The sequence below is a fragment of the Salmo trutta genome, chromosome 36 (assembly GCF_901001165.1).
Source record: "Salmo trutta chromosome 36, fSalTru1.1, whole genome shotgun sequence".
Classification (NCBI taxonomy): Eukaryota; Metazoa; Chordata; class Actinopteri; order Salmoniformes; family Salmonidae; genus Salmo; species Salmo trutta.
This window is the reverse complement of record NC_042992.1, coordinates 21,634,118-21,656,719: the sequence shown is the minus strand read 5'-3', so window position 1 is coordinate 21,656,719 and position 22,602 is coordinate 21,634,118. Positions and strand designations below refer to the sequence as shown.

Here is a 22,602-nt window from a genome sequence, read left to right as displayed (position 1 = left end):
CACACTGATAACATCATGTCTAACCTTAAATTAATAGCAAAAAGCACATTTTGGTTTTCATACATTTTTACGATAACGCAAATGTTGACTTTGTGGCTGTGGTAACTAGGGAAAAACACTCCCATGGCATACTGCTTTCCGGAAGAGTGAGAACCAATCATTGGCGAATGTGTAGTTGCCGTAGCGACAGACTGCCGTCTGCAGCTCAAGATTACCGCAAAGCGTCGTGCTCTGAAATATCGATACATTGTTGCAACTAACATTGATTTTAAAACGTATCATCCTCACCACGCATGTGTAATGCAGTGAATTTGCCTGCATTTATTTATAGTTTGGTAGACAATGTTATGTAAATGTTTAGAATTAATAAAAGCAGTGCAGTGAAACATTGAAATATACAAAATATAAAATACAGTAAAATACTTTGTAGGCTACTTAAGACAGCCTGTTTGAAGCCACTTTGTAATATAATAGCCTGAACATTAGGCTATAGGCTACACTAAATATATCCCCAAGTCTCTTGTCCTGTTAGGATAGAACATAGACATGAATAAGCTACAAAATCATTTAGAGGACCAGTTATTTCAGTTTTGGAATTGGAATTTGGTTTAGGGTGAAGTATGCATGAGTGGGACACTTTTTGGTAGATCGCTATGAAGACAATCAAAATCAGTTTACCACTATTCTAGTGATGCTAATTTCAATTAAGGTCTTATCTAAATGTTTATGATCAAACAACTTGAAAATGTATTATTCAGTGGATGATACAACCACTAAAAGAACATCAGACCCATACTTTTGCTAAAGTATGGCTTTCAGTGTTAGTGGGACACTTTAGTAAATGAACTGGGACACAATTTTTCTCATTGGAAATACATTAGTGTTCCACTTGACCTCACACTTGTCATGAACTCATCAATAAGACTTTGTAGAAGCTTGTAGATAACACACTCTGCTTTTACAATTTTGTGACAATAACCGTTTAAAACAAACCTCTCCATGCCATTAGAAAATGTATTTACTTGATCCTGAAACACCTCTACAATCCCCCAAATTCTGTCCCCGTTCATAAATGTAGACTCTTTTCTATCCTCCATTTCTTACATGTCAGGTGCTTGCTTCCTTTCTTTCTTTTCCTACCCTTATTATATCCCCCTGATTCCTTCAGCCGTCATCATATGATGTTAATTTACTATATAGCATCTAAAATCGATTCAGAGATGTTATGAACAACTAAAACAACATATTTCAGTGTATTTATAGAATATCTAATGAAGGGAAATACATTTAAATTGATTAAAAGTTTGTTTTGTAGCTGAAAATGTCCCTGTCCCACTATTCAAGCACAATTCAGGGGAAGTGGAACAGCACTATAAATCTAATTTCATAAAATATAATAACTGTTTACATGAATGGTTATTATATACTGAACAAAAATATAAACACAACATGCAACAATTTCAACAATTTTACTAAGTTACAGTTCATAAGGAAATCAGTCAATTGAAATAAATAAATTAGGCCCTAATCTATGGATTTCACATGACTGGGCATAGGTCAACCCACTTGGGAACCAAGGCCTACCCACTGGGGAGCCAGGCCCAACCAATCGGAATACGTTTTTCCCCACAAAAGGGATTTATTACAGACAGAAATACTCCTCAGTTTCATCAGCTGTCTGGGTGGCTGGTATCAGACGATTCCACAGGTGAAGAAGTCAGATGTGGCGGCTTATGGTAGAGAAATGAACATTCAACTCTCTGGCAACAACTCTGGTGGACATTCCTGCTGTCAGCAAGCCAATTTATTTCAGCACACTCCCTGAAAACTTGAGACATCTGTGGCATTGTGTTGTGTGACAAAACTGCACATTTTAGTGGCCTTTTATTTTTTCTGTGTATGGATCATAAAAGACCACTGGGACCTTTTATTTCAGCTCATGAAACATGGGACCAACACTTCACATTTTGTGTTTATATTTTTATTCAGTATATATTTATAAACACTACAAATAACTATTAATTTAACACAAAAAGCTAGATTGTTGAATTAGCCTTGTCAATCTAGCACAAGGTTTCATAAAGTGCCTTGCAAAAGTATTCATCCCCCTTGGCGTTTTTCCTATTTTGTTGCATTACAACCTGTAATTTAAATGGATTTTATGTAATGGACATACACAAAATAGTCCAAATTGGTGGAGTGAAATGTAAAAAATTACTTGTTTAAAAAAATTATATATACATATATATATTAAAAAAAAAGTGGTGCGTGCATATGTATTCACCCCCTTTGCTATGAAGCCCCTAAATAAGATCTGGTGCAACCAATTACCTTCATAAGTCACATAATTAGTTAAATAAAGTCCACCTGTGTACAATCTAAGCGTCACATGATCTGTCCCATGATCTCAGTATATATACACCTGTTCTGAAAGGCCCCAGAGTCTGCAACACCACTAAGCAAGCGGCACCATGAAGACCAAGGAGCTCTCCAAACAGGCCAGGGACAAAGTTGTGGAGAAGTACAGATCAGGGTTGGGTTATAAAAAAAATATCAGAAACTTTGAACATCCAACAGAGCACCATTAAATCCATTATTTAAAAAATCATAAGAATATGGCACCACAACAAACCTGTCATGAGAGGGCCGCCCACAAAACTCATGGACCAGGCAAGGAGGGCATTAATCAGAGAAGCAACAAGGAGACCAAAGATAACCCTGAAGGAGCTGCAAAGCTCCACAGCGGAGATTGGAGTATCTGTCCATAGGACCACTTCAAGCCGTACACACCACAGAGCTGGGCTTTACGGAAGAGTGGCCAGAAAAAAAGCCATTGCTTAAAGAAAAAAAATAAGCAAACACGTTTGGTCTTCGCCAAAAGGCATGTGGGAGACTCCCCAAACATATGGAAGAAGGTACTCTGGTCACATGAGACTAAAATGTAGCTTTTTGTCCATCAAAGAAAACACTGTCTGGAGCAAACACAACACCTCTCATCACCCCGAGAACACCACAGTGAAGCATGGTGGTGGCAGTATCATGCTGTGGGGATGTTTTTAATCTGTAGGGACTGGGAAACTGGTCAGAATTGAAGGAATGATGAATGGCGCTAAATACAGGGAAATTCTTGAGGGAAAGTCTTCCTGAGATTTGAGACTGGGACGGAGGTTCACCTTCCAGCAGGACAATGACCATAAGCATACTGTTAAAGCAACCCTCGAGTAGTTTAAGGGCAAACATTTAAATGTCTTGCAATGGCCTATTCAAAGCCCAGACCTCAATCCAATTGAGAATCTGTGGTATGACTTATGATTGCTGTACACCAGCAGAACCGATCCAAGTTGAAGGAGCTGGAGCAGTTTTGCCTTGAAGAATGGGAAAAAATCCCAGTGGCTAGATGTGCCAAGCTTATAGAGACATACCCCAAAAGACTTGCAGCTGAAATTTCTGCAAAAGGTGGCTCTACAAAGTATTGACTTTGGGGGGGTGAATAGTTATGCACGCTGAAGTTTTCTGTTTTTTTTTGTTGTCTTATTTCTTGTTTGTTTTACAATAAAGACTATTTTGCATCTTCAAAGTGGTAGGCATGTTGTGTAAATCAAATGATTACAACCCCCCCAAAAATACATTTTAATTCCATGTTGTATAAGGCAATAAAATAGGAAAAATGCCAAGCGGGGTGAATACTTTCGCAAGCCACTGTATGTATGGTGGTTTTCATGAGTTTTGATGGGTCACCCCATCTAGGAAACTACACACACACTACAATGACGTCACACTAACCCACAACTATTTGTTCATACACAGAACACATTCAGGAAAAACCAAATAACTTTTGTTGCGCATGGGTTGCAAAATTACCATAGTTCAGTACCCTCTAACGAAAATATACCACTACACCTGATGTCCCACTAATGCTGACATCACCCTGCTTTCAGAATTGACTGGAATTGAAATGGAATTGGCCCCAGCCCTGAGGCATATAGGCCTCTATTACGGGAGTGGGAAAAGCTCTTACGTATCGGCTATGATAGGATGACATTGGCTGAAAAGCCCAGCCCACTTTCACTCTCTCCTCTTTCGTCCACATCTAGCCCCCTCTCCCCACATCATTAACCATTCAAACCAGGTAGAGCAGCGGAAGCCAACCCACGTCTGGCCGGTCGTCCCTTTCCGCTGCTATTTGTGTGTGTGTGAGCGCAGCGAGCTAACGAGAATTGTGTGAGTCCTCGCCAAGGATTAGCGGGGTTGGTTCGTCCTCAGTAACATTAGAGACAGTGTCGCGGCAGCTGCAGTTAAATCAAAGGCTTTAGCTCGCTTTGTTGGATGGTAACCGTTTAATATCCCTCTCTCTCCACTGTAATAGCTGCTGTCAGTGCAGCTGAAGACTCGCCTTTTCGTCGCATAGGTTACACGAGGACATTGGGGATTTCATTTTTCCGAACGGAATTATAAATGGTAAATCGATGTGTATATTAAAATAGAGGTGGTGTGCTATGTGTGAATTATAACCGTTTGTAAGAGTAATAACAGTGTAAATGCATATTTCAAAGCAGCTATCTATTCTGTACCCTATGTAGTTTATTGGATAATAGCAGAGATATTCAGCAGCCATTGATCGCCACTAGGAATGCAGTCAATTGCCACAACACAGTCAGTCCACTAGGCTACTATTGAATAGGATTATTATATCTTCAGTGGCAGATTCATTAAACTGCAAATCGAATAGACAGCAGTTCATCGGTTTATTAATGGCGTGTGTGTTTTTTCAGTCGGACCTTGTCGGAATGATGCACTGAAGAAGGACTAGGCTAAATGCAAGCGTCTGTTCAGAGGCTGCAGTATAGCTGAGGGATTGCGGCACAAAGTTTTTTTTTACGGTTTCACCGTCTAACATCAGTGGTTGGCTATAAAGGGAGAATCGTGAATCTCGATCGCCCTGAGCTCGGCGAAAACATAATGGCCACTCTACTGCGTAAAATAGGTCTGATTCGTCTTCACGACCGGGACACAGAGGACCCCAAGCATCACCAGGGCTCGCTAAAGGGGACCAAGGGGAACACCAAGAACAACGCCAAGCAGCACTCTCAGACCACCAACGAGACCAACAACCTCCTCAGCACCCCCGAGATCAAAGCGAAGAAGCTGGACCAGCACAGCAGCAAGGACAAACTGTCCGTAAAGGATAAGCAACAGGGCAAGGACACCAAGGAGAAACAGCAGATGGGAGGCGGAGGAGGAGGAGGTGGGATCGGGGTTGGGAAATCAGCGACCAGTGCCTCGATACCGCCACTAGCCCCTCACCGGCAGCACTGCACCCAAGTCCGGACGAGAAGACTCATGAAGGAACTCCAGGAGATCCGGCGGTTGGGAGACAACTTTATAACGGTCGAGCTGGTAGACGACAACCTATTTGACTGGAACGTCAAGCTCCACCAGGTAGACAAAGACTCGGCGCTGTGGCAGGACATGAAAGAAACGAACACCGAGTTCATACTGCTGAATGTCTCTTTCCCCGACAATTTCCCCTTCTCCCCGCCTTTCATGCGGGTGCTCACCCCCCGGTTGGAAAACGGGTACGTGCTGGATGGCGGAGCGATATGTATGGAGCTGTTAACCCCCCGCGGATGGTCCAGCGCCTACACAGTGGAAGCCGTGATGAGGCAATTTGCCGCAAGTCTCGTAAAAGGACAGGTGAGGATCTATTTGTTTTATTAATGCATGGGTCTCTATCCCTCTGTCCCTTGTGCGTTTTATTTTGAAACACGAGACGCAGTGGACGGTGAAGTCTTGGTGTTGAATGTTGACACTTGACACTCATGCACCATGCGTAATGTTTAGTGTAACCGTTCTGCGTAAAAGCTGTCAATGTAGTAGCTTACCCGTGGTCATTTCTGCCAAACTGTGTTGAATCGGAATGTTGTTTTATTGTGATACAGATCTCATATTGGGAGACCTATTTCTCTCCCCCATCTCAGAGAGAGAGAGAGCGAAGGAGAGAGAAGCAGAAATCTATCTACACATTTTAGATGTGATTAATCTTTAGCTGTGACATTACAGCCGCCATTTCGCAGCTGTGCTGTAAATGTTCTCTACTCTGTGTGAGATTTATATTCATCTTCCTACCTCATCGGAATGCATCACCCTTCATCACCTCCACAAATCCTCACCGTTAGTGGGGAAAATAAATGTCTAACATAGAATGACAAGGTCACTCCATAAAATGGCCAGATATGGAATAGGTGAGCATCGGAGTTTAATTTCGTAATTTATCTTGTTTGGTAATATCATTTATTATTTTTTTTGGTTAATTTTAGTCACAATATTTCTCAATTGACAGTAGGTAAACCAATCAGCTGAGCAGCCTGACTTGTTAGCCACCTTTTTTGCATAATTTCTTTGAACCATACCATTTTTAAAATCAGCATCGATCCAGGGAGCTCTAACAGTTCTCACGGGTAGTTTCTTAACAGGTGCATGTTTGTGCATGACAAGAGGAACTTATGTAAAAATGTCAACGGACCCCCCCCCCCCCCCCCCCCCCCCCCCCCAGCGACCTAGGAGGGGTTTATTTTTACTTTGCTTTTTAATATGCTTAGTCTAATGGACAATGTAAGGCTGGGGTTACACAAAGCAACTTTCAAGCAATTTTAGTTGCAGTTGAAGGTTGCAAGTGACATCATCAAGCAAGTTTGCTGTTACATGAAGCAACTCAAACCCGATTAAAATTGCATGCAACAGCCAATCAAATTGAAGCTGCTTGTTTGAGAATTCTGAACTCACACCATGTCATCTGCTGCATTACATTGTGGTTTCACAACAGCAAGCATATAAAATAACTGCAGCCTGTATAATTTAGCTAGCTAGCCAAAATGACATTGCAAACACCATCACAGCTCGCTAGCTTGCAATGAGCTAACCAGGTAAGCAATGAAATAAGCTAGCTATCACAGTTAATGGTGGACAATTTCAGTTGAAACTGGTCAATTGAAATTGATTCACTTAGAAATTACATTTATTGACTGCTAAACCACGTACAATCATTTTTATACATCTCCTGTTGTGCTAGTACAGCACTTTGAGATAACAGCTGATGTAAGAAGGGCTATATAAATACATTTGATTTGATTTAGTGTCTTGATCTGTCAACCATGATCATGGGTTGTGCTGCTCAGCACTGACAGCTGTGTTGACATGACAACTGGGTCGGAATCCCGAACCTTCGAATGGATCATGTGACAAAAGTGTTGTTTTTTATTTTTGTAGTAATTTTTACCCCTTTTTCTCCCCAATTTCATGATATCGAATTGGTAATTATAATATTGTCTTATCACTGCAACTCCCCAACGGGCTCGGGAGAGGCGAAGGTCAAGTCATGTGTCCGATATCGGGATATAAAGAGACACCTAATCATGATGTCAATATAAATTACTGCATTGAGACCGCACTTGCTAGAAAGTAACAAAAAGCTAAACCAACAGCCACACAAACTGAAATTGGAGGAAAATGAAGGAAAAAACATTTTATTGCTACCAATTTAGCGAATTGTCACTAGATTTAGCAAGTTTCCAGACGCCTCCAGCGACTTGTATTGGTAAAATAGTATAGTGACAAAGTTAGCAACTTTCTAAGGCTGCCCCAGCAACTTTTGTTTGATTTAGTGACTTTCTTGTTGGTGTGTGTGCCTGCTCGGCTGAGCTCAGCTGTGCCGCTTGCTCCGCCTTCGCCGGCTGCTCCGTGTGTGTGTACCGGTCACTTGTGCCCCTTCCCCCTCCTCTCAATCCTCTCGGTCTTCAGCAGCGAGTGGAGTGAATGTATTCATTCGGTTCCTTGTTGTTCTCCTTCAAATATTATATTTTACTTTGGATAATTTATCATTGCATGAGCTCGGGCTTCCGAGTGGCGCAGCGGTCTAAGGCACTGCATCTCAGTGCTAGAGGCGTCACTACAGACCCTGGTGCAATTCCAGGCTGTATCACAACAGGCCGTGATTGGGAGTCCCATAGGGCGGCGCACAATTGGCCCAGCATCGTCCGGGTTGGTGTTTGGCCGGGGTAGGCCGTCATTGTAAATAAGAATTTGTTCTTAACTGACTTACCTAGTTAAATTAAATAAATAGAAAACATGAGAGACTGAGGAACAGCATAAATTGGCGACAAATGCAGCAACCAACAGCTACTTTCCTTGAAAAATTGTTGGCAACACTGGCAGCATCTTCTGACGACGTAACGTGATGAACATTCATTTCTCTGGTCCTTCAATAATGTTGCAGTCATGTCGCATGTGGTGCTATGCTGTCAAATCGTCCTACATGTTTTTAGTTTAACCAGCTGTTTTCAGCAACTGATACTGTTGAATTTGGTTGTTATATTGGCAGATTTGCTAGCAACAAACTATTTCACTTTAGCTAGCTTCTGCTAAGTGTTTCATTTGCAATGCGATCTCCTCGACTACTGTAATGAACTGACGAGGTAGCAAATGTTCAAAACCAGGCATTGTTATGGTCAGATGTATCCAAATAGATGTCGCTACAAAACAGCTTAAACAAACGCGAATGCTGCTACTTTGCTGTTATTCTGGCTCAGGTTGACGTAACCGTGTTAGCGGAGTTGGCTAGTTAGCAAGCAACCGTTGGCTGGCAACGGAACATAAAAAACGAACGACTGGGTTGCGTACATAGAGAAATAACAAAAATAATTAACAACTGATGATAGAACAAAGTGGAAAGAGGAGGAAGTATGAATTCATTATCAAAATGAAAATATACCCCGAAAACATGTTCTTTTTACAGGTATATGTGTGCTTGAGTATTGTTTTCTTTGGCAACTGTGGTATAAGCGGGATAAACGCCTCCGTTCTGTACATTACCTTGGAAAAATGAACTCTGCGTCGTCTATTATTTCCAAGGTAATGTACAGAACATCTGCGTTTATCCCTTACTCTGAGTGTACAAAACATTAAGAACACCTTCCTAATATTGAGTTGCACCCTTTGCCCTCAGAACAGCCTCAATTCGTCAGGGCATGTATCCTACAAGGTGTCGAAAGCGTTCCACAGGGATGCTGGCCCATGTTGACGCCAATGCTTCCCACAGTTGTGTTAAGTTGGCTGGATGTCCTTTGGGTGGTGGACCATTCTTTATACACACGGGAAGCGGTTGGGCGTGAAAAACCCAGCAGCATTGCAGTTCTTGACATACTTAAAACGGTGCGCCTGACACCTACTACCACCCTCTGAATGGCACACATACACAATCCATGTCTCATCAACAAACTAAAAAATCTTTAACCGGTCCCCTCCCCTTAATCTAAACTGATTGAAGTGGATTTACAAGTGACATCAAGAAGGGATCATAGCTTTCACCTGGATTCACCTGGTCAGTCTATGTCATGGAAAGAGCCAGTGTTCTTAATATTTTGTACACACAGTGTAGTACATATCATTTCAAATTATTCAGTTACATTGACACATTGTCACGTCCTGACCAGTAAAGGGGTCATTTTGTTATTGTAGTTGGTCAGGACGTGGCAGGGGTGTGTTTGTTTTGTGTGTTTCGGTTTTTTTTGGGTTATGTTCTATGTTAATATATTTCTATGTTTGTTCTAGTTCTTCTATTTCTTTGTTTAGTTTATTGGGTTGGCCTTCAATTGGAGGCAGCTGTTCCTCGTTGCCTCTAATTGAAGGTCCTATTTAGTAGGGGTGTTTTTCCATGGGTTTTGTGGGTAGTTGTTCCATGTATAGCTGTGTAGCCTTACAGGACTGTTTTTCGTCGTCGTTTGTTATTTTTGTTAAGTGTTCACATTTATCCAAATAAAAAAGGAAGATGAGCACGAGACCCGCTGCGCCCTGGTCCACTTTTTACGACGCACCTGACAGAACTACCCACCAAACCAGGACCAAGCAGTGGAGGAAGGAGCAGCAGAGGAGCTATAAAGAGTCATGGACTTGGGAGGAGATCCTGGATGGGGCAGGACCATGGCACCAGGCGGGGGAGTACCGGCGCCCTAAAGAGGAGCTGGAGGCAGCTAAGGCGGAGCGGCACCATTACGAGGCGTTATACACAAGGATGGGCAAGTACGAGAGGCAGCCCCCCCCAAAACACACGGGTAGTATGGTTAAGTCAGGTTGTAGACCTGAGCCAACTCCCCGTGCTTATTATGGGGAGCAACGGATCATGAAGGCACTGAGCTATGCGGAAATACGCACGGCAGCCATCATGCCTCAGCACAGCCCAGTTCGCCCTGTGCCAGCACTCTGCCCGTGCCGGGCTATGGTAACAATCCAGCCAGAACGGGTTGTGCAGGTTGTGCGCTCTAGACCTCCAGTGTGTAGTCAAGGCCCTGTGTATCCAGTTCCTGTTCCTCGCACTAGCCTTGAGGTGCGTGTCACCAGTCTGGCGCCTCCACAGCCAGCCCCACGCACCAGGCCTTTAGTGCGCCTGCCCAGTCCAGTACGTCCTGTTCCTGCTCCTCGCACTAGCCCTGTGGTGCGCGTCCCTAGTCTGGTGCCTCCAAAGCCAGCCCCATGCACCAGGCCTTTAGTGTGCCTGCCCAGTCCAGTACGTCCTGTTCCTGCTCCTCGCACTAACCCTGTGGTGCGCGTCCCTAGTCTGGCGCCTCCAAAGCCAGCCCCACGCACCAGGCCTTTAGTGCGCCTGCCCAGTCCAGTACGTCCTGTTCCTGCTCCTCGCACTAGCCCTGTGGTGCGCGTCCCTAGTCTGGCGCCTCCTAAGCCAGCCCCACGCACCAGGCCTTTAGTGCGCAGTCCCAGTCTAGAGCTTCCGGCGACAGTGCCCCGTCTAGAGCTTCCGGCGCCAGTCCGGAGCCTGCAGAGTCGCCCGCCAGCCCGGCGCCTGCAGAGTCGCCCGCCAGCCCGGCGCCTGCAGAGTCGCCCGCCAGCCCGGCGCCTGCAGAGTCGCCCGCCAGCCCGGCGCCTGCAGAGTCGCCCGCCAGCCCGGCGCCTGCAGAGTCGCCCGCCAGCCCGGCGCCTGCAGAGTCGCCCGCCAGCCCGGCGCTTCCAGAGTCGCCCGCCAGCCCGGCGCTTCCAGAGTCGCCCGCCAGCCCGGCGCTTCCAGAGTCGCCCGCCAGCCCGGCGCTTCCAGAGTCGCCCGCCAGCCCAGAGCCTTCAGCGGACAGGTTAGGTTGGGGACTAGGGCCAGAACCAGAGCCACCTCCGTAGGGGGGTGTTTGGGGAAGGGTTTGTGTTTGCACAGGAACCATCGGTGACGGTGGCCACCCCTCCCTTCACTCCCTTTAGTTTGGGTTTATTGTTTTGGTAATTTTTTTGTTTCAGGTGCATTCGGGGTCTGCACCTTTGGGGGGGGGGGGGGGGGGGGGGGGTACTGTCACGTCCTGACCAGTAAAGGGGTCATTTTGTTATTATAGTTGGTCAGGACGTGGCAGGGGTGTGTTTGTTTTGTGTGTTTCGGGGTTTTTTGGGTTATGTTCTATGTTAATATATTTTTATGTTTGTTCTAGTTCTTCGATATCTATGTTTAGTTTATTGGGTTGACCTTCAATTGGAGGCAGCTGTTCCTCGTTGCCTCTAATTGAAGGTCCTATTTAGTAGGGGTGTTTTTCCATGGGTTTTGTGGGTAGTTGTTCCATGTATAGCTGTGTAGCCTTACAGGACTGTTTTCCGGCGTCGTTTGTTATTTTTGTTAAGTGTTCACGTTTATCCAAATAAAAAAGGAAGATGAGCACGAGACCCGCTGCGCCTTGGTCCACTTTTTACGACGCACCTGACACACATATGATGTGGTCACAATTGTAAATGCATGGGTAATGTAAGGAAGAACACCCAAAGAGATCCATAGCAAAGACATCAATAATCTTGATTGGTGTTGGTCACATCATTGCAAATATTTAACTTTACTTAATATATTTTACCCTAATGATGTATTGTGAGCAGCAGATCCACTGCCTGAGGCCTGAGGCCTGTGAAGGAGACTCAACTAACATGGCTGCTACTGGAAATGCTCTCCTGGGGAATTGGTGATCATTATTCAGCTTCAAGGGGGAAATCTTTGCCTTCAGAATGCAGTTAAATGCTGATCAATCAATCACATGCACAAACACAGTAGCCTACACACTTACACACACACACACACATCTTGATTAGCAGTTAAGATGGAAAAAACTATCTGTGATTACACTCTGATGGGGTGATATAAAAAGGGAGAGAGGGCGTGTGAGAGAGAGAGAGAGAGAGCAGCTCTGCAGTCAGTGTACACTAATTACATCCCAGTGCCTTCCTCCTCCAGTTTGCTAATGAAAACAATATGGATTAATTATGCAAGTGTGTGCGTGCACATGCGTCTTTGCTTGTGTGTCTGTATGTGTATCCTGATTTCCCATGTGATTGGTTTGCCACATACCAAATGTGAACTAACACAGTAATTCCTACTTGAATGCTACTAGTACTGCTACTCTGTGGTTCCCTGTGGTGGTTCTGCTTGAGATAGAAATAATCACCTCCAATAATAACCATCTCCTGCATGGGAGGATGATATAATTACTGAATTGAAAGATAATAGATTCCTATCGTTTCCCCATTGCTGTGTACTAGACTAGATTGAAGTTGAATGAAACAAGTGCTGGTTCTTTAATTTTACAGTACCAGAGTTAATATCTTCAAGTGATTATTCTATAAGCGGTACTCAAGCAGTAGAAAATGTGAGGTGCACCACTCCAATTCAAGTACTGCATGGTCTTTTGGAGCTGTTTGGCCTTGTCTGATTATCAGCGTTATCATACATGTTATCACAGCTATTTGGGTCATGACCATGAACATAACCACATCAAGAGAGGACCATTATTGAATTAAGACCAAATTTACTCTGAAATGTTTTACTTTTCTACACTTCATCTTTTGTCAGGAAGAGATTAGTAAAAGTCTATAAGCAGTTGATAAACCCATACCCTTTATACATTTATTTGTATGTTGCACAACTACAGAAAATTAACTATAATAGGTATAAACTACTTATAAACCTATTACAAACCCTTTATAAATACAGTACCAGTCAAAAGTTTGGACACACCTACTCATTCAAGGAATTTTCTTTATTTTTACTATTTTCTACATTGTAGAATAAAGTGAAGACATCAACATTATGACATTTTTTTTTCTTCACCTTTATTTAACCAGGTAGGCTAGTTGAGAACAAGTTCTCATTCGACACATACAACAACACAGAGTTACACATGGAATAAACAAATAATTCAGTCAATAATACAGTAGAACAAAAGAAAACAAAAAGTCTAAATACAGTGAGTGCAAATGAGGTAAGTTAAGGCAATAAATAGGCCATGGTGGCGAAGTAATTACAATATAGCAATTAAACACTGGAATGGTAGATGTGCAGAAGATGAATGTGCAAGTAAAGATACTGGGGTGCAAAGGAGCAAGATAAATAAATAAATACAGTATGGGGATGAGGTAGATTGGATGGGCTGTTTACAGATGGGCTATGTACAGGTGCAGTGATCTGTGAGCTGCTCTGACAGCTGATGCTTAAAGCTAGTGAGGGAGATATGAGTCTCCAGCTTCAGAGATTTTTGCAGTTCGTTCCAGTCATTGGCAGCAGAGAACTGGAAGGAAAGACGACCAAAGGAGGAATTGGCTTTGGGGGTGACCAGTGAGATATACCTGCTGGAGCGTGTGCTACGGGTGGGTGCTGCTATGGTGACCAGTGAGCTGAGATAAGGTGGGCCTTTACCTAGCAGAGACTTGTAGATAACCTGTAGCCAGTGGGTTTGGCGACGAGTATGAAGCGAGGGCCAACCAACGAGAGCGTACAGGTCGCAGTGGTGGGTAGTGTATGGGGCTTTGGTGACAAAACGGATGGCACTGTGATAGACTGCATCCAGTTTGTTGAGTAGAGTTTTGGAGGCTATTTTATAGATGACATCACCGAAGTTGAGGATCGGTAGGATGGTCAGTTTTACAATGGTATGTTTGGCAGCATGAGTGAAGGCTGCTTTTAAAAAATATATATATATCTTTTTTAGGGGTGGATAAGCTTAATATTGCGGAAAGAATATTGCTTCCATCAATGTAATTGTCTGCATCATTTCCAATCCCCCATTTATTTTTTGGGTAAATATATATATCCATACACGCATGCATACATATACACATATATACATACACATACCTATATAGACATACATACTTTTTTAAAGAATATACCTTTATTATTATTCCCCGCAAACCCTACCACCGATCGCCCAATTGGAGTAAACTAATAAACACTTCGGCTTTTACCTTCAATTTATTCATCTTATACACATTTTACAGACACAGTCTATTTTACAATAGTTATTTTTTGTTTGTTTTTGGTCCTTCCTCTATTTCTGATGTCCATCCAGTTTGATTTCTATTTGTAACTGTGCTATATCACAAAAGTTCTGAACCTTTATACATTTTACAGACCCCGTATGTTTTACATTGTTTATCTTGTTATTAGTCCCACCCTTCAGCTCCATTCAACCCCTCCCATCTATCCATCAACATCATCCATTTCGGATTTCAATTTGCCATATATTTTTCAACTGTGCTGTGATGCTTCACAAAACAATTGAATCTTTCTATTCTCATAGCTTCTACAGACTGTAAATTAAAAATAAACATTTTTGCTAAAATAATTATTATACTATTGATTGATTGACTATGGCTTTTCAAATCACCCAGTATTGCTATCTGCAGCGTTAGTTCTAGGCAAATGTTGCAATTCTTGCAAGTCTAGCACGTTCGGAACAGAGAGTAAAAGGAGCAGGTTTCTGGGCACGATAGCATAAATTCAAGGCATAGTGTACAGACAAAAGTAAGGTAGGATGTGAGTACATTGGAGGTAAACCTAGGCATTGAGTAATGATGAGAGAGATATAGTCTCTAGAGACGTTTAAACCAGGTGATGTAGGAGGTGGAACAACATGGTTGGTTAAGGCATATTGAGCAGGGCTAGAGGCTCTACAGTAAAATAAGACAGTAATCACTAACCAGGACAGTAATGGACGAGGCATATTGATATTAGAGAGAGGCATGCGTAGCCAAGTGAACATATGGGTCCAGTGAGTGGTTGGGCTGACTGGGGACACGGCGATTCAGACAGTTAGCAGGCCGATGCTAATAAGCTAACAGTTAGTAGGCCGATGCTAATAAGCTAACAGTTAGTAGGCCGGGGCTAAACAAGCTAGCAGTTAGCAGACCGGGGCTAGCAGTTAGCAGACCGGGGCATGCAAGCTAGCAGTTAACAGACCGGTGCTAGCAAGTTAGCCTTTGGAGGACGTCGCGATGGGGGTAAGTCTGTTTTTGCCTCTTCGTGCGGTGACGTCGATAGACCAGTCGTGAAATTAGTAGGGTTCCAAATAGCTCTAGATAGCGAGTAGGCCGCGGTTAGCAGAATGGGCCTTCAGCGGACGTCGTGCTTGAGGGGCCTGTTGGAATCCTCGGGCAGATTATGTCGGTATTCCAGTCGTACAGGATCGGCGGGGTTCCGTGTCCCGTACCAGCAGTAGAAGGGGTCCGGATATTGTAGCCCAGGAGTGGGCTTCGGTGGTAGCACAGGAGCCCTGGCCGGGCTAGCTTCAGGCTAATTGGTGCTTGCTCCGGGATGGAAATGCTAGCCAGGAGTAGTCACCCAGAATTGTGGTTAGCTAGTTGCGAAGATCCAGATGACATTGTTCAGAGTTTGCGGTTGGAATCCGGGGATATGGGGGAAAAAATAAATAACAACAGTTCGTTGTTCGAACTGGCGAGAGCTTTCCGAGCTAAAGGTTAGCTGATGACCGCTAGCAATGGTTTGCTGACTGATAGTTGGTAGGTAGTTAGCTGGCTAGCTTCAGTTGAGGGATTCCAGATCTGAAGTAAATAGAAATACTTTAGAAAAAAAAACAGATCCACGCCACATTGGGTGAGGCGGGTTGCAGGAGAGTATTTAGAAGTTGAGGTTTAGGAAAATATTTTAAAAAGATATGCGAAGAAAAAGATGTAAAAAGATATATATATAAGGGACACGACAGGACAAAGACAAAGACGTATGACTGCTACGCCATCTTGGATTATGAGTAAATAACACATATGGCATCATGTAGTCAAAAGTGTTAAACACATCAAAATATATTTAATATTTTAGATTCTTCGAAATAGCAACCCTTTACCTTCATGACAGCTTTGCACACTCTTGGCATTCTCTCAACCAGCTTCACCTGGAATGCTTTTCCAACAGTCTTGAAGGGGTTCCTACATATGCTGAACACTTGTTGGTTGCTTTTCCTTCACTCTGCGGTCCAACTCATCCGAAACCATCTCAATTGGGTTGAGGTTGGGTGATTGTGGAGGCCAGGTCATCTGATGTAGCACTCCATCACTCTCCTGGAGGTGTGTTGGGTCATTGTCCTGTTGAAAAACAAATGATAGTCTCACTAAGCACAAACCAGATGGGATGGCGTATCGATGCAGAATGCTGTTGTAGCCATGCTTTCCACCAGTCTAATGTCCATTGCTTGTGTTTCTTGGCTCAAGAAAGTCTCTTCTTATTGGTGTCCTTTAGTAGTGGTTTCTTTGGAGCAATTCGACCATGAAGGCCTGATTCACACATTCTTCTCTGAACAGTTGATGTTGAGATATGTCTGTTACTTGAACACTGTGAAGCATTTATTTGGGCCGCAATTTCTGAGGAAGGTAACCCTAATGACCTCTGGGTCTTCCTTTCCTGTGTCGGTCCTAATGAAAGCCAGTTTCATCGTTGCGCTTGATGGTTTTTGCGACCGCGCTTGAAGAAACTTTCAAAGTTCTTGAAATGTTCCACATTGACTGACCTTCTTGTCTTAAAGTAATGATGGACTGTCATTTCTCTTTGCTTATTTGAGCTGTTCTTGCCATAATATGGACTTGGTCTTTTACCAAATAGGTCTATCTTCTGTATTTAACCCCTACTTTGTCACAACAGAACTGATTGGCTCAAACATATTAAGAAGGAAAGAAATTATACAAATTCACTTTTAACAATTGTTAATTGAAATGCATTCCTGCTGACTACCTCATGAAGCTGATTTGAGAGAATGCCAAGAGTGTGCAAAGCTGTCATCAAGGCAAGGGGTGGCTACTTTACATTTTACATTTTTTACATTTTAGTCATTTAGCAGACGCTCTTATCCAGAGCGACTTACAGTAGTGAATGCATACATTTCATACATTTCATACATTTTTATGTTTTTTTATTTTTTTTCCCGTACTGGTCCCCCGTGGGATGAATTTGAGGAATCTCAAATAAAAAATACATTTCGATTTATTTTACACTTTCTTGGTTACTACATGATTCAATATGTGTTATTTCATAGTTGTGACGTTTTTCACTATTATTATACAATTTAGAAAATAGTAAAAATAAAGAAAAACCCTTTTTTTTTTTTTTTTTTATTTATTTCACCTTTATTTAACCAGGTACGCAAGTTGAGAACAAGTTCTCATTTACAATTGCGACCTGGCCAAGATAAAGCAAAGCAGTTCGACAACATACAAAAACACAGATTTACACATGGAGTAAAACAACATACAATCAATGATGCAGTAGAAAAAAATAAGACTATATACAATGTGAGCAAATGATGTGAGAAAGGGAGGTAAAGGCAAAAAAAGGCCATGGTGGCAAAGTAAATAAAGTATAGCAAGTAAAACACTAGAATGGTAGATTTGTAGTTTGAAGAAAGTTCAAAGTTAAAATATAAATAATATGGTGCAAAGGAGCAAAATAAATAAAATAAATAAATACAGTAGGGGAAGAGGTAGTAGTTTGGCCTAAATTATAGATGGGCTATGTACAGGTGCAGTGATCTGGGAGCTGCTCTGATAGCTGGTGCTTAAAGCTAGTGAGGGAGATAAGTGTTTCCAGTTTCAGAGATTTTTGTCGTTCGTTCCAGTCATTGGCAGCAGAGAACTGGAAGGAGAGACGACCAAAGGAGGAGTTGGCTTGAATGAGTAGGTGTGCAAACTTTTGACTAGTACTGTATATTTGCATGTTGCACAAGCTACACACAATCAGACATGATGTGTTGACATCACATCACGTCATATTGCAATTCCAGTACATCTATTTGCATATTGCAATTCCAGTACATCTGTTTGCATATTGCACATTTAATCTCCACGGTCAACAACAAGTCTTCAGTGATATGTTGTTGTGTTGATAATATGTCCACCTCTCCAGTCCCATAGCATGTTTATTCATCTTGATCCTGTTCTCTGGCACATGTAGCCAGGTGTTATGCAATCATCCCAAGTCCAAATCCTCTTCCCAAGATGCACTGGGGCACTGAGCGGAGCGCCGCCGCCTGGCCCATTGACTGATCTCCATTCACAAGATTACCCATCATCCACTTCACTTCACACAACGGAGAAGTGTGTCCCCCACTGGATGTGAGCAAGCGAGGGAGGGAAGGCTTAAGTGAACTAGATAAACAATGACAGACTACTGCCGTGTACAGCCTCAACACACTCTGGATGTAAATACAACCTCACCAAGACGTCCACACGCACGCACGCATACACACACACAAACACACACACACCTGTCCTCTCTCTGACTCTCTCCCTCCCCTCTCCTCCCTCCCTCCCCTCTCCTCCCTCCTAACACTAGAGAGTTAATTAAAGCTCAATTTCCTCTTTTTAATTCTCAAATCAAAGAGCTTTTAGAAAGGCTGCACTTTCACCTCACTGAGCTCATGAGTGCTCTCTTTCGACCTCTCTCTCTCTCTCTCTCTCTCTGTCTCTCTCTCTCTCACACTCTCATTCTGTCTCTCTCTCTCCATCTCTTTCCTGCTCCCCTCTCTCTCTCTATCTCGCTGTTATTTCTGTCTCGTTAAGCGTCAGTCTGCCCGGACATGCCCTGAGGCAGGAATGAGTTATTTCAGTCCCTAGTCTGTCCACACACACCACCACTGCAGCCTGTCCCCTGGCAAACATAGGCACCCTGGCAAGGGGGAAGGAAATACCCAGTGCACAGGTCAGACAGGGGACGGAAATAATCGTCACACAGCTAAGGGGAAGGAAATAACCGCTGCACGTTAATGGAGTGTGCTGACCGATGGAGTGATATTGATGTAATGTAAACCACATGGTATTCAGTCTCTACATTGCTCTCTTCCAGGCAAGGTGGATTAGGGGAAGTAAGGCCTAGCTCTTAAATGGCTGTGATATCCAGTTTAATTCAATTAGTACAAGACCATTCAGGAAATTGGTTCAAATTTAATTGGTTAATTGGTCATAATTGATGAGATTTTAGAGTTTCTGCTGTGCATACGTGCGTGTATGTGTGTGTGTGTATTGTAATTGGTCTAATAATGGGTGTGTGTTAATCCACTGGCCAGTCTCCCTATCAGTCATCTATGTATATATAAATCAGTGGTAGTAACAGCGGCAACTGGCAGATAGTATAAAATTATTCAGACATGGACAGGATTATACCAAGCTAACGATTAGGTAGGCAAGCAGTTGACCTTTCACCTCTCAGGAATGGGTCCTAGGTTTCTGGAACTCAATGATTTATTCATAAGAAGGTTGTGTCTGTCTCGAAGACAGAAGTCTTTTCGGGATTCCTCTGCCTGGTAAAATACCAAACATTTCTTTCACTTTTCGAGTCATTGTAGTCGTTTTGAGAGAAAGGGTGGCCATTACTGCTGACACAGTGTCTTGAGTGAGCATATCAATAGTCTATGGGAGAATCTCAATTGCATACTCATTGCGTCCTCTCCTCTCAAAAAAAACATTGGATGAGGAAGCCAGAGGTCCCTCCCCTCTGACCTTCTCCTCCAATGGGTTTTGAGAAAAAGAGAAGAGAGAGGACGCGAGGAGCATGCAATTGAGATACTCCCTATAGTGGGCCTACCACTCTAACTTTTGAGACACAGCCTTCCTTAGTCCTGAGCTGATGATCCTCCCGTTGTTATTATGTTCCTGTTCTAGTCTGTCTGAGTCACTGAGTCTCATTAACCAGCTCAGTCAGACATGGAAACTGTGTTGCTAATCACCTGACCACTCAGCATTATGACCTCATCCTACTCATCCCCGGCATCCTCAAGACACAAAATGGCCGACCAGACACACAAGCCCTTAATTTGACACAAAAATGGCTGTATCTAAAACAATCTCAAGTTCTACATGTAGTGCAACACTTCTGACCAGAAATGACATCCTAAGGTAATGCACAATATAAGGAATAGGGTGCCATTTCAGATGCAGACAGAGTCAGCAGTGTGCACTACTTTTCACCAGAGACTTAAGGAGATTTCTTGATCCCTATGACCCCAAATGACGTCTAGACACAGGAGCCGCTCGTTTAATACATTACTTTTTAATGTGGTTTGAGTGTGACCAATGGAAACTGATTTACCATTGTGGTGGCAAGGAGCCATTCTGGCCTGTGTTCTCAGCACTTCTCTCTCTCTCTCTCTCTCTTTTTCTCTCTTTTTTTCTCCGTGCATGTGTGTACGTGGGTGTGTGAGTTGACTCTCCGACACGTTATGCTCCAGAGGTGAATCATAAATTAGATGATGTAATTTAAGACAACACACGATGCCTCCAAAGGCAGAATCAGCCGTGCATCTTATATTAGCTTTAGTATGCCCCTTATTGTGCCACTGAGGCTAAATATTCACATTTTTAAGATAAAGGCAGGGACTTTTTGTTGTGTTATTTTGTTCTCCCACCCACACAATGCTCTTTAGAGAAGACTGAGCCACTGTTGCTAAGAGATCAATGAGCTTTAGTGTCACATGCACCGCCTACATCTCTTTTCTTTTTCTTCTCTCCCACATATATTATTAGCCTTGTGTGCGAGGAAAATACAGTTGTTGCTTTTTTATTACCAAGATGGAAGATGGTGGTTAGGTGAAAATACTTGAGGTGTTGAATGCAGATGTAATGTACTCATTATCTATCTCTCTTTCTCCATAGTATCAGTGATTGGTTGAGGCGATGAATTACGTAAATACTGTACTAATCATGTCTCTCCCTCTCTCTCTCTCTCTTTCTCTCTCTCTCCCTTTTTCTCTCCGTAGGGACGTATCTGCAGGAAAGCAGGGAAGTCCAAGAAGGCGTTTAGCCGCAAAGAGGCGGAGGCCACCTTTAAGAGTCTGGTGAAGACCCACGAGAAGTACGGCTGGGTTTCCCCCCCTGTGTCTGACGGCTGAGGAAAGAGGTTGGCCATGACGCTAGCTAGCCATGCTAACCACGACACACCACGCTAATTCAACTCCTCCTCCTTCTCGACCCTACAGCTCCACCGCTCCAGTTGTTTTGTTTTTAGTTTTTGTTGTTTCAATCACCTCACTGAAACTCTTCAGAAAAATGAACAATCGAACGCTGGTCATCGAGGTCTACTTCTTCACTTTGCTGATCATTGCCATCATCAAGTCGTCATTTCTCCACAGCCCTCCAGCGCTGCACTCCTCCGTCCCCAGTTCCCGTTCCCTCCCTCCTCTTTCTCTCCCTTCGGCTGAGTAGAGGGTTCAGAGTGAGGTGTGTCTGTCAGCGGAGGGTGTGTCAGTGGAGTGTGTGTCACAGCGGGCCATGGATTGGGTTTCCCACACACACACACACACACACACACACACACACACACACACACACACACACACACACACACACACACACACACAGAGGGACATTCAGACAGACTGTGTGTGGATCTGCAGGTAAAGACTGTGAAAGACTCCTGCGCAGAGGGCGATGTATTTTCCTCTCCAACCTTTACCCTCTCCTCTTCTCCTCTCATCCTTCTCTCCAAGCTGACACCACACTGCACCGAACTGTAGTCAAACTTTCCATCCCCTCTGCATGCTTGATCATTTACATACAAACCAGCCTGTTGATGTTTAATAGACTGGCTGTGCAGGACGGCAACTCACGCATTCACCCCTTCTTGTTCTCTTGTTTTTCTCTCTGTTCCTTTCTTTTCCTTTTGACTGCTGTTTTTCACAGTTCAATGCAACATGAAGATTGTAATGTATGTAGAGCTGTGCTCTCTATCTCTCTTTCTATCGTTCGTTCTCCTCTCTCATTCTCTCCCTCTTTGTGGCTAAATTTAGATCTCACTGTGTTGCGTACATGGTTATTGATTTCTAATGGAGAAGAAACATCACTTGTTTCATACCCAGAGACTCTGTACAATGAAGAGAATGACAGTCAACTACAGCTCTCTCTCTCTCTCTCCACTCTGTCCTCTCTCTCTCTCTCTCTCTCTCCACTCTGTCCTCTCTCTCTCTCTTTCTCTCTCTCCACTCTCTCTCCCCCCTCTCTCTCTCTCTCTCTCTCTCCACTCTGTCCTCTCTCTCTTTCTCTCTCTCCCCTCTCTCTCTCTACTCTTTCTAGCTCTCTCTTAATCTCTCTCTCTAGTCATACTATCATGTGTAGGGGAAGACCAGCAGCTATAATTCCCATGATTTAGATACCAGATGGTCGAGCTAATAACCAGGCACATGAAGGGTGTGCGTGCTTTCATGCATGTGTGTGTCTCAACATTGCTTTTCATTGTGTTCCTATGTGATGGTAACTGTACTATGCTGATCTCTTTACCGTCAGTATGCCAGTAATAGTATTAGT

The 22,602-nt window shown here is 43.4% G+C and overlaps 1 protein-coding gene across 1 annotated transcript; it reads left to right on the top strand.

Moving 5' to 3' along the window:
• The first annotated feature begins 4,102 nt into the window (after positions 1-4,102).
• LOC115175635 (ubiquitin-conjugating enzyme E2Q-like protein 1) lies at positions 4,103-22,216 on the top strand. The gene is made up of 3 exons (XM_029735040.1): positions 4,103-4,458; positions 4,773-5,694; positions 21,060-22,216. The coding sequence occupies exons 2-3, from the start codon at positions 4,960-4,962 to the stop codon at positions 21,189-21,191; spliced, it is 867 nt and encodes a 288-aa protein (XP_029590900.1). The 5' UTR covers positions 4,103-4,458; positions 4,773-4,959; the 3' UTR covers positions 21,192-22,216.
• Positions 22,217-22,602: the final 386 nt, after the last annotated feature.

What these genes read in the sequence shown, in the direction of transcription:
- LOC115175635 (XM_029735040.1), top strand. Translation starts at nt 4,960, where the DNA reads ATGGCCACTCTACTGCGTAAAATAGGTCTGATTCGTCTTCACGACCGG. An exon ending in CAAGTCTCGTAAAAGGACAG is followed by an intron (nt 5,695 to 21,059) that starts GTGAGGATCTAT and finishes TTCTCTCCGTAG; the next exon opens with GGACGTATCTGCAGGAAAGC.